The sequence below is a fragment of the Phytophthora infestans genome, genomic scaffold (assembly GCF_000142945.1).
Source record: "Phytophthora infestans T30-4 supercont1.51 genomic scaffold, whole genome shotgun sequence".
NCBI classification, from domain to species: Eukaryota; Oomycota; class Peronosporomycetes; order Peronosporales; family Peronosporaceae; genus Phytophthora; species Phytophthora infestans.
The window spans coordinates 978,800-991,524 of NW_003303708.1; the positions used below are offsets into that span (position 1 = coordinate 978,800).

Here is a 12,725-nt window from a genome sequence, read left to right on the forward strand (position 1 = left end):
GGGCCTAGTGTTCATAGTGAATACAAAACAAATTAGCAATGGATACTAGAAAAGGAAAAAATATGCTGCACGTACCAATGTACCGAGCGTAGTGTGGTTTGGTGGAAATCAAGCCATCCAGCCACACTCGAGCATCAAGTAGTGATACTTCGTTTCCCTGTAAAGCTTTTGCAACGGACTCGACCTTCTTCAAGTCTGCTAGCAGAGCACGCAAACGGCGGTTGTACGAAGGGGACGGCAGCAAATCTGCGATGTCGTCGTCATTGCTGTCGATAAACTCCAGCAGTGTTAAGTACCGCATCACCATAGCGAAAGTGGAGCTCCATCGAGTATCTTGGCGGATAACTGGACGGAGCGGCGTTTTAGTTCTACATTCAAAATAGAAACCCAATTAGAAACGTTTCTAATTATCAGTTCAAACTTAACTCAGCTTGGCACTTTGCTCAGGTTACGAAGCTTGATCATTAACTTCTGGACAGCATTCAGCTCGTCCTCATAGTCTTGCATGTCAGCTTGCACTGCTCGGTTAAGGCGGTGGCTGGCACAGCCGATTAGCGGCACACCCATCAGCGTTGCGAGCCGCCGGATAACCGAGCAGTTGTCTCCCACCAGGAAACAGCACTGGCCCAGCTGCTTGCCGTAGTCCCGAGGTAGCATAGTGGCAAGAAACTCCATGTGGCCGCGGGCGGAGAGGTCTTCCTCCTCCTCGTTGAGCAGTGGAGCCATACAAAGAAGAGGAGTCTTGACGACCCCGTCCACCTCGTAGCGAGCGTACACTGCAATGTAATGATCTGAAGCATGAGACCACCCATCAAAGATTAGCCCAAAAAGGTCAGGCATCTCTTCAGCGATGCCACGCTCCACGGCCCGCGTCACACTACTCATGCCAGAGACGAGCGTCTCGACACAAATTGAGTCAAGATTAGAGTACCTATAGAAAGCAAATAGAAACAGAAGTTAGAAATTCACTGGCAACTTTAGAAATGCGTATGACTTACCTTTTGGCCGCCTCATTCTCACAGAATGACAGCGGAAGATTGCTCTTTAGGATCCACTCCATCCAGCTGAATAGATTGAGAGAGGAGCGCCGCACGTAGTTGAGGATAGACCCCGTCTCGGCCGAGGTGACGGTGAGCATGAGGCTCTCATGGGTTGGGTGCTCGCTTCGAGCGTGCGATACCAGGTTGGAAAAGCCATTGCGGCTAGCCTGCTTTCGAACCGTGCCGCAACGACAGCGGTAGTACTCGAGGATGACTTCATCAAACTCGTCGCGGCACGGTTCAAAGAAGAACCCAGCAATTTGTGCTGGCGTGAACGTGGAGCGCAAACTGCGTCGAGACGAGAAGACCATGGTAACGGGAGTGTCGGCGTGGGAAGTGAGAGAAAAGAAAATGAGTCTGCTGAGATCAGCCGATTCGGCGACAAAACGACTGGTTCGTGGCGATCGATTGACTGCTGCAGATAACTTCAGGAAACTGTACGCATAAATTACCGTATGTAATATGCAGCCACCATAAATTATGCACGAGCCTAGTTTAGGGTGACAACATAAATAATGTCTGCTTATTTATTGAAATTACTGTGTCGTCAAAAAAAATTTCGGGGGCCCTGATTCTCAGAGCTGCATCGAGACACTGTCCACGCCTGGAATTCCTGCTCATGCCGAGGAAAGAAGACTGTTTCTTCGAAGTTAAAGAACCCCAAATCCAAGACTTACTGATGGCTTTAACTGTAGCCTTAGAGACGTGGTTCTCTGCGAAAACTTGTGGGGGTTTAAAGCAACTCACTATGCCTACATGTGACGAGGGTAATGAACACAGCAGCACACAGTACATCGAGGCTGTGACCCAATTTTGCCCCGGAATCAAGTACATTGACGGCTTTAAGCAAACCCTAGTGGATGGCCAAGAAGAATGCCTCGATATGTGGTCAATCTCGCTGAAAACATGGCAGGATTTTAACGCCTCTTGCACAGCACTGATAGCCTTCAACTGGACGCTCGTACCCTTCGGCGATCCATTCTTTCGTGTGTTTGGGGAGCACGTAAAACCCCAACTGACGTCACTGTCACTTGCCGCAAATATGCACTGGAGCTACGAGCGCTATCTCCGCCATTATCCTGGCTCTGCAACGAGAGAGGAAGAGTGGGATACCCATCCAGACTACGGTACTTCTTGTCATTATCCTGGCGAGGCATTACGAGGATGCCCCGCACTGAAAAAGCTGATTATTGAGATCGATTACTCGAAAATCCAACACCGAAAGGTGGGCTCATCTGTGTATGGGGATGAGTTCTGGACAGCTGTGGCTAGACATTGTCCTAGACTGGAAATTATTGATATGGTGGACTCGTCAATGCATCCGCTGTTCAATAAGAGACCTATCCAAACGTTGACGGAACGTACCCTCGTAACCCTTGCTGGGATGAAGTGGTTACGCTACTGTACCCTTGCTCCAGCTCGTCTAACTGGGAAAACAGTTTTTGAGTATCTGCTATGCGTCGTGGGGTCGGATAGCTGTGTGTCGAAACGCACAATTGACATCAGTATTGGAGGCCACGAGAGTAACAGACGAGCCAAGTTTTACCGAGAAATTGTAACATTCCTTAAGCTACTCGCAGAGACAAGTGAGGAAGAATTGGGCGTGGCGTTGAACCCCGTTTTGATTCTTACCAACCCGTACAACTCCAAAGTGAGACAGGATTGGTGTGAGGAATACATGCGCGATGAACTATTGCCGCTGTTAAGGACTGTTGCTGAAAATCATCCGTCGCTGACAATCCAAGTGCCGATTGCTGGACGCAGCGGTCACACGTTCTCTCGAATCAGCAGACTTTGTCTCGGTTGGGGACAAACTAAAAGCAGCGTCAATTTGTTTGTTGACATCAGTAGCGTGACAGCGGGACGTGATTCTGATAGCGACACCAGCGTCTTTAGCGCAGACGAAAGCAAGGCTATGATCGCAGATTAGGTACTTGAATCTTTCTAGGTGACTGACACGCGAAATGGTAGTCAATAGACAAAAAATGCTCTTGCTGCTTCCCACTTAAACTATGTGCATTCTTGTTTAAATTGGAATGCGAGCATGAAATGAATTACATATAAAATTAATTTAAATCCTAGCGGAGAGCTGCATCTGATTCGTTCAAGTGAGTTTATAACAAGCTCCTTATTGGCTCAAACAGTAAATCAGTCCACAATTTGGATCTGGTGAAATGTCGAATTTATCGTCACTGCCGCCGTCTGTGCTCGCGCATGTGCTGGAGCTCGCAGTCTGTGGCATCTCTCAGAACTTGGCACCTGCAGGGCGATCATTGCATCTTGACGGTGTGAAAAATGTGGCGCTGGTATGCAAAAGCACTTTGCGCTCGGTTCGCAGTCTGGTTTCTGTCTTTCGAGCTACGACGATGAGTCTGGCACTAGAAAATGAAGCGACAATTGTAGACGTAGAAACAATGTACCGACGCGTTGAGATGCACGGAGTAGATGTGACCGATCTTCGTATTCGACTGGGGGAATATACGATTGAAGGTCATCCGTTCATGGTTTAGGAAGAACGCGGAACCTGGAAAACTGGAGAAAGTGGCAATCGAGTGGAACTCATTGTTCCGCTTTCTACCAGGAGTGAAGAGGCTCGATCTAACTAAAATCCCGTTGCTGAGTAAGCATTTTCTGCTAATACTGGAGGCTGCAGCCACGTATTGTCGTCAGTTGGAATACCTGATTATGCCGGTAAGGTACTACACGTTTCACAGCACACACGGCGCAAATATCAACAAGATCATGGCAACGCTTTACAGTGCTTTGGAGAGATGGTATTCGACTGGAGGTCTACGACAACTTACACTTCCTACGTGGAATGGGGTGAGCTCTTACGCTGCAAGTACTCGATACATTGAGAGTGTGACGAGGTTCTGTCTTAGAATTGAGTACCTTGACGGATATAAACAAGCGCGTTCGAAATCATGCGTGCATTGTCCAGAGATGTGGACAATCTCACTGGACACGTGGAGAGCTTTCAATGCCACCTGCACCAATTTGCGGAGCTTTCACTGGTTTGTTGTGTCATTTGCTGACCCGTTTTTCAGTGTATTTGGCGACTATATCAAGCCAAATTTGACATCGCTGTCGCTTTTTGCGAACCTTAACTGGACATACGATCGATATATACGTGACTGCAGTGAACAGACCTCTGACGATATAATACGAGATGAAACTATTCCAATGGGCTACGGTGTCTTGGCTACCGAAGCTCGAGCCGTATTCAAGGCATGTCCTGCTCTAACGAGTTTTTTTATTAAAATCGACTGCGTCCGGAACAACAGACCAGAAAGCCACTACGTGAACTCAGCTATATACGGAGACGAGCTCTGGGAGACAGCGGCGATGCTCTGTCCACTTCTAACATCGATCGAGATGGTTGACGCTTCCCAATACCCGAGCCTCAATTCTCAGTCTATCAACGGCCTCTCCGACCGCACACTGATAGCCCTTGCGCAACTTAAGTACCTCACGTCAGTAGAGTTTTGTATCGCACGTCTGACAGGCACAGGTATCTTCGACTGGTTATGCCGTGTGGCGAAATTTGACGGTTATGTTGGGCCTGAACGTAGGCTTCGAGTCACAATTGGCGGTCTTCAGCACGCTGAATTCTGCAAGGACTTGCCGGATTTCTATGGAGAAATTGTGGTGCTTTTGAGTCTTCTTTCGGAGGTCAGTGAGGAAGGTCTTGGAGCAGCTTCGTGCCAGACAAAACCTCTCCTTGAGGTTGTGAATCCGTACGAGTCCGTGGTATCCTGCCAGTGGAGCAAAATTTATATGGTTGAAAAACTCAGACCACTGATTGAGGCAGTAAGGGCGAAACACCCTTCGCTACAAGTAAGCGTATCACTGTTCGGACAGAAATCATGCCAATTCAGCCGGATCGGCAAGCTAACGTTGGACTGGCAATCGCATAAAAAAGGAGAAGCTCATTGACTGCCTAGAAAAGCAGCCCACTTGTGAGCAATCGACTGTGAAGATAAAAGCGATTCGTCTGGATACGATTTTTTTACATATTGACACGCTACACCTTTGTGCACTCAACCTCGTAGAAAAGTAAAGGCAGTCAAACTCGTAACTTAAAAATTGGCAAATAGGAAAATTACAGTAGGAGTCCCTAATCAGTATTCAATGTTGAAAAAACTGCAATCAACCTCGTACAAGATTTGCGCGACTGGTTCGCGCCAAAACGATAGGCTCTGCTCGACTCGCGCCAAAGCCCGAGGTTTGTACAGCTCGCTCAGAACGAAAGGAGATCTGGTTCATTTGCTAACTTACCGTTTGTCTCCAAGATGCCTTCCCGAATCACGCCGCACACCCTCATCGAGAAACAGCAAGTTCTTGAAGCCCATCGTGCCGGTCGAGAAGACTGGCTAGCCGTTGCTCATTTCAACCGCATTCCTGTGACTACTGCCTACGACATAGTACGGCGTGGGCGCGTGGACAATCTCCCTCGGGGAGACGCGAAGCACGTCAAGATGACGCCTGAGGCTAAGGTCCTTCTCGAGGAGTACCTGAATGATAACTGTACCTACACGCTGGACACCATGAGGACAATGTTGTTTCTGGACTGTGGCGTTAAGGTGGACACGTCGACGATTAGCCGGCACCTGAAGGGCATGCTGTTTACCGTAAAACAAGTGAGAGTTGAGCCCACAACGTGTAATAGCGATATCAACATTGAGAAACGACGTGTGTTCGCCGTGAAATTGAAGGAGCATCAAGACGCAGGTAACTGCATCATTTACTATGATGAAACTAACTACAACATCTATTTAAAGCGCTTGCGAGGACGATCTAGGCGAGGAGAGAGGGCCGTGCTCAGCCTTCCACCCTCCAAAGGGGCCAACCTCCAGATCCAATGTGCTGTTTCGTCAAGCATTGGGCTGGTGACGTACCAATTGGAGCATGGCAGCATTCGCATGGAGAAGAATGCTGCCTTCGTCGAAGAGATTTACAAGGCGGCCAAGGCGTCGCAAAAGTTCCGCAGTTTCTATCAAGGAAAAAAGATTGTCATCGTTCTTGATAATGCTCCTGCCCACCGACAGACGGAGGATCGCGTTACCGAGCACGAAGACATGGAGCTGCTACGGCTCGGGCCGTACTCCCCCATGTGCAATCCGATAGAGGGTAGTTTCAGTGTGTTAAAGGCAAACATCAAGAGGAACTTAGCAATCTACCGCGAGGAAATTTGCGATCGCAGCCGTCAGCTGGACGAGAATGGAGACGTGATAACGCTCGCTGGAAGGCAGATGCGCGTTCTGGAGAGGGCTGCTAAGGCGGAAATGAAGTGTATGACATCAGTTCTGGTGTCTCGTATGGAGCTTCACTGTAGCAAAGCTGTCAACGCTGCTGCTGAAGGAATACCTATGGTCTATGGTAAAAAATCAATGAAGTTGATTGCCGTTTTTTCAACATTGAATACTGATTAGGGACTCCTACTGTAATTTTCCTATTTGCCAGTTTTTAAGTTACGAGTTTGACTGCCGTTTTCTACGAGGTTGAGTGCACAAAGGTGTAGTATTGTTTTCTGCACTAATCTAGTGCATCTATGATTTCTCTACAATCGTGTACCCAGCCTTGCTCCATGTACTGCTAATATATGACAAATATGTGGTATTTTTTACGATAAATGTATAAAGTACTGAAAAATTGCCGTGAGTTATATTTTAACGTGAGCCAACAATCACAGGAAAATAAAACGTTATTTCAATTTTTTAAATTATATTTTGAAGCCTTGTAACAACGATTTGGAGTAGACCCCTGTTGCGAATAGCGTTGCAGAAGCTCCTTGGGGCTCATGCTGTGAGTGACTATAACGGAGGAGGTAGACTTCATCGACGTCATGAGCTGCACCGCTTCCAAATTTCAATTCGCAGCTACAAATGACCCGATGTTGCGCTTGAATTTCGGCAACTGGTGCTTGAGTGGTTTCGTATATTCAGGCGGGGGCAATTCTTTATTTTAGATAATTAAATGACAGAGACCCATTGCACTATTACGTGTGAAGGTTCCTGGTCTTACAAAAACAGCTACGGCTATTCCTTGGACTAAGCGTGCTGCACCGCAAGAGCTGAACATCTAATCTAACGATGCCACGTACGAGGGGGTCCTTTCTACGACTTCGTTCGCTTTCAAAGTCTGCACATGTTGCTCCAAACATATTACGGCGCGTGTCCAAGAGGCTTTGTGCTTCTCATCTTTCATTTTGATCTTCCCAGAAACGAAGCGCAATACATATCGTGCTCCGGCGCTACATGAAACTGTCGTCAATCACTGACATAGTAGTAGAAGCGGATTGCTAGTATAGATATCCGTAGCCAAACGTGATAGATGAAGAGCAGCCAAGCATCTCAATAGCAACACTATGCCCTTAGGACTTCGAGCTTCGGAAAACGATTGATAAGAAATTAGCTGGGGCTGCCAAAACTGGTACGGAAAGGAAATGCAACATACAGTACGCTAGCATTCTGAATATCAACGCGAGATACCGAAATAAGTATTTGGTTTGGAGACGGAGAGAGAAAATGAGCTGTAGTCTTTGGGTGCGCAGCGCTCCAAAAATGGATGGTGTGTGTGTTTTCGTTGAAAATTTGTATTGCTTGAGATGCGGTATTGCGAGGATATGCAATACCATACCCTGCATCCAAACGGATTTTACCATATACTACCCGGGCTACTATTCCTTAGTGCCCTCAAAAATTCGATCCGTTTTGAAGAGAGGGTCACTAAATGAGTAAGGGCTTCTAAATATTGCGTATTGGGTTCAGGCCCCTTTTCTTTTAGTTCTGATCCAGTCTAAAACGCAATTTTCTTCCTGAAGAGGCTAGCGTTGCATCTGGTCGTCGTAAGTTTGAAAAGTTATCTTTAAGAGCGATTTTTTAGTAGACCAAATTGATAAAGTTATACCGGGTATCTTTGTGATACAGATTTTTATACTTTTGAGCACAAGTAAATTTTAGCACCGGGCTTTTAAATAATACGGTGATTTTATACGGTAAATTCCGTTAAATTTAGCAAACATTTTTACTACAATCTATACTGTGATTTACCGATGGAGCTAAAATGCCGGCCAATGTATTTTCTTAAACCTCTAGATACAACTTCAAGCAAATTGATTTTGCTGCTGTGCAACCGGGGTTGGGGGGGGGCTGCCCCCCCCCCCACCGCCCCACAATGCCCCTCGGTCCACCTGCATGATTTATCTTTGCATGCGTAATGGCTTCGAACATCCATCTTCGAAGTAGGTCAGATGCCGGTATTCGAAATTCAAATTAGGAATAATTTTTTGTTTAAATATTTGGTCAAAGTACTATATTATTGATTAGTCCTGTATTGCAATGTAGCTTGAAAACGAATATTAAATTAATAAATATTTTTTTATTGTGAAAACACCGATTAGTTTGTCTAATTGAATTACAAATCCGCCGATTTATAGTCTACCCAAGCGTCTTATTAATAGTTTATTTAGTTAGGCTTGCAGCAAATTACTGATGAATGATCTCGCTTGTAGTGCTATTTATGAGATTGAAAACATAGGCCGATTTACTAATAAATCACTTCGCCGCCAGATTTAGAAACAAATCGGTCGGTTTATCCGATCCCTAGACGGCATTCCAAGTCTAGCACAACTAAATTCGACAACAAATTGAACAATGACTCTAGTGTGTGTATCTGTTCAAATAGGAAGCATCACCAAGACCAGTCGAACAAACGTCAGCATCGAGGAGCCAAACTTTACATTTGACGAAGATAACGAGCTGTTCGAAGACCTACAGATTAAAGTTGAAAGGATTGCTAGTCCTGCTCTGCGGCTATACAAAGTCAAAACTACGCGAGACGACACAGCAATGTACTTGAAGCCAAGTCTAGGGGTCAAGCAGGCAGAGTGGGTTGCGCTAACACCTGGAAACTGGAAGCACTATATAGATATTGCAAGAGGTCATCACCAGAAGTGCAGGACAAACAAAGGTCCCTTTGTTGTAAAGCTGTTTGTATTTGCTGCAAAAGAGACAACTACTCAGGCTGCAGGAATACGGAGGGCGACAGGGTCAAGAATCCAAGACGCTGCCCGTGCAATTGATGGCTATCTATTGGAGCGTGGCGACGTCCAAGTCGGACCTATTGCCCGTACTTATTGGGAGACCACCCATACCAGACAGCCTGAAGGTACAGCCCCATCCGTACCGGATAATGTAACTTTTCGCCAGATGCAGCATCTTGACTCAATGCGACCTTTGCCAACGCCTACAAAAACCGAGAGCAACCTGCAAACGATCACTGTACAGCTGAATGGCTCGTCAGATCTACAGCTTTCGTTTAACGTGCGTGAGCTACGAACCATTCTTGTCTTACCGAATCACAACCTACTAGCTGAAGGGGTATTCTCCTCATTCGACGTCCCAGCTGAACCGACCGAAGATATGGTCGACGAAGACCATATTATAGAAGAAGAGTAAAGGGAGCCATAACAGCCATATCAAAGGCAAATACACGGGTATATTGTGTTTTTTTATCTCGCTTCGCTCGAAGTCTCCCACCCCACCAAGCTCCTCCCATCCGCCTCCCCGCGGTCCTACTGAAATAAATCTAGCTCTCGCTTGAAGACAGCCTCGTTTAAACCACCTACATCGTATCCGCAATGTCTGAACAGACCTGTACCTCCACCATCTTCGTCCTTCGTGCATCTTGGCATAGCAACCTCTAATACCCTTTCGGGGTACAGACCAAACGCCAAATTCGCATGTCGAGCTAACCACCTCTTCAACTGCCCGAATAACACTTCGATCGGATTAAATTGGGTGCAGTAAGGCGGTAAAAACAACAGTACAGCTCCACATGAGTGAACAGCGGTTTCGAACTCGGCATACATGTGAATACGGGCGTTGTCCAGCACGACTATTGATCTAGGAAGCGGCCACGGGTTCAAGTGCTTCAATATTGAGCCGATGAGAGCACGTTGAAACTTGAGGCGATTAAAGGTGCCGCGAGTTGTCCTCCAAGCAAAGAAGCCTTGAATTGTAGATACCACCGGCTCACGGTACGCCCTGACACACCGAAAATCCACCCGACTTGGTCACAAGGCACGCTGTACGCGTAATGCAGCACAATTGCTCGCCACCGGAATTCTGCTGCGTACATATCACCGTTTCTCTCCGTTATCTCGACTGCTCTAGAGAGTCCTGGTGCACTCTCTGCCGCAGTCCGATTTGATATCTCTAATACGACTTTGCACTCCGTTTTATTACCGTAGCCAGACCATTTTTGTCAACACCACAATAACGATTTGCATGCAAATAATGCAAGACAAACTTATCGGTTTTCACAATAACCTCTAAGTATTTCATCGTGCAAGTTCCCGACCTCATTTATGCCGTGGTTGACAGCTTGCAACAGCTGGTCCGATAAATTTTCATTAACAATATAAGACACAATTTCATATCCACATCCCTCTCGTCTCCATTTGGTTCGTGATGCACCAGATCGTAGGCTTGTTCCTATGGGGATGCTTGTGAGTCGTAACGTACTTGATCCGTTTCGATAAATGACATGTATCCAGCGGGATATCCTCAGGAGTCAACATGAGGCAATTTCGAGCCACTCCACCCAGATTTTAGAACCTCTCTTTCATTTCGTCATCACTAATAGGGTAGTCCAGCACGGAAGCAGCTAGTTGTAGCTTAAAAGCTTCTATGGCGGTAGGTAGTAGTCGGAGAAATGCTTTCTCGACATCTTTATCCAATGCTTGTTCGGGCTCGTAAACACAATCATTGCTTTCGGTGGTCCATCACATAGCCAAAGTACCTTTTCGTCCGTCTTTTCTCTCCAGCTCGACATATTATTCGGATCCATGCCTGACCAGTGTTGCATCAGCATGCTCGTATTTTGCTGTATTGCCTCAACAAGTCCCAGTCGCTTCTTGTTAGATTCCTGCAGGACGAATAGCTGGACATTTCCGCGATGGGAATAGGATGAAGCGACAATGGTCCAGTCTGGATTACCCCTCCGGAAACTATGAAGGAAATAGGCGTATAAAATCGACGTCCCGATTCCTATCAATACAATATATCGGATCAATTATTCGTCATTGGTGTAGGATGTGCAATGAATATGAGGCACATGGGCTAATGGCTTACCTGGGGTTCCTGTCACAGTTGTGCACGACTTCTTCGTCTGTAGCAGCAGGGCCTCCACTATCACATAATTAGTGTCATGCATGAGTGAATGAAAAAAAAAGAACTTGCCACCGGTGCACAATAGGACGTGTTCGGTGTCGCAGGTCCTAATTCAATATAGAGGATAAATTTATTTGGCGGTTAGTCTGTTATTTTTCCCTACAGCTACCGTTATCCGTTATGCAACGCTCACCCAGATCTAAAACCACTGCACATTTTTAACAAGGGTCTGCTGATCTGGAGTGACTATTCACTGGGGTATGAGAAAGATGCTAAAGCTGTCGAACCAAGTTCTAGATATTTTCATAAAGAAGATCATAAAGCTGAATCCAAAGAAATGATCGCTCTATCTCAAGAAGGCATTGTGGTGTGGACGCGTGATCTCTGGTGAAGGTGTGCGCCATGATCCTTAGCGGATCGAGGCTCTAGTGAATCTTCTACCCCCCACGACTGGTCAAGCGCCCCAGGAGTTCATTTGCTCTCTAAACTGGATGCGAAGTTCTATGTCCGCTTTCAACAAGCTCATGTTCCTGAAATCACAATTATTATGCGTAACAGATGCGAAAGAAAACATACATGGTTCGAATCACTTTTCTGGCTCAAAATTGGATTCAACGCAATATCCGAATGAAGTATTTTCCTCCAAAGTGTGATAGTACCAAAATGCATTGCCACAGGATGCTGGTTTTCAGAGTTTACCGTACAGTGATTTTGAAGGTCTGGACTTCTGACCAGTACATATATTTATATGAGCGAGAACCATGTAGTATGATAGTACTGCCGCATTTATCGTGGGCATGCGGAAAAACTAGTGAAATACAAGATACTGTAAGTAGTTAGGGGTGAAGCATTAGCATATAACTACCGGTTGGACCGTGTATCAATGCAATTTTATTGGTGACCCGCGGCCTTGTTATACTTTAATGTTCTCCCCAACAAGCCTTGCCGGTCTTTTGGGGCACCGACGGCGTGCCAAACGATATGCAAAAACTCTATCTGCTCAGCGCCGAATGCAGAATCGCCTCAGCCGAAGAGCACTTCTTCCGCTGCACAAGCCCGCTTTTCAGTGGCGCTATGGGTCGGGGTGCAATCAGTCGCTAATCACATTAACAGGATTTCACCCTACTGGTTTTCACTATCTGATAGTCCGCTTTGAGCCTCTCTACTACATACCCTCGCCATACTCTGTTGATGGATCGATTACCAAGCTAAATCAAGGTGCAACGGGTCGTGTCCGGCCGCTTTCATTGACGGTGGCTCAGTGTTTGGCTCTAGTGCTTGCGTGTGTGTGTGTGGGGGTGGGGGGGGTGGGGGGGGGCTGGTCCGTCGGGCCGACGTCGTTTCTTAGTCTCTGTTTAGGTGTGACGACGTCAGTGATGTCTCTCGTTTTACGCTTCGGAAGATGTATTCTAGTGCTGCTATTGAAAAGGGAAACCAAGACTCACGTTAAGCTTCCTGATCTAGATGACGTGAGCACACTCTACAAGACGTTAAAGCGTAAAGTATCCAC

The 12,725-nt window shown here is 46.5% G+C and overlaps 1 protein-coding gene across 1 annotated transcript; it reads left to right on the top strand.

Moving 5' to 3' along the window:
• Positions 1 to 8,695: 8,695 nt before the first annotated feature.
• PITG_16744 (uncharacterized protein) lies at positions 8,696 to 9,499 on the top strand (the record flags this gene model as incomplete). Its single annotated transcript, XM_002896918.1, has 3 exons — positions 8,696 to 8,755; positions 8,819 to 9,011; positions 9,072 to 9,499. 3 exons carry the CDS (start codon positions 8,696 to 8,698, stop codon positions 9,497 to 9,499), a joined length of 681 nt encoding a protein of 226 aa, XP_002896964.1.
• Positions 9,500 to 12,725: the final 3,226 nt, after the last annotated feature.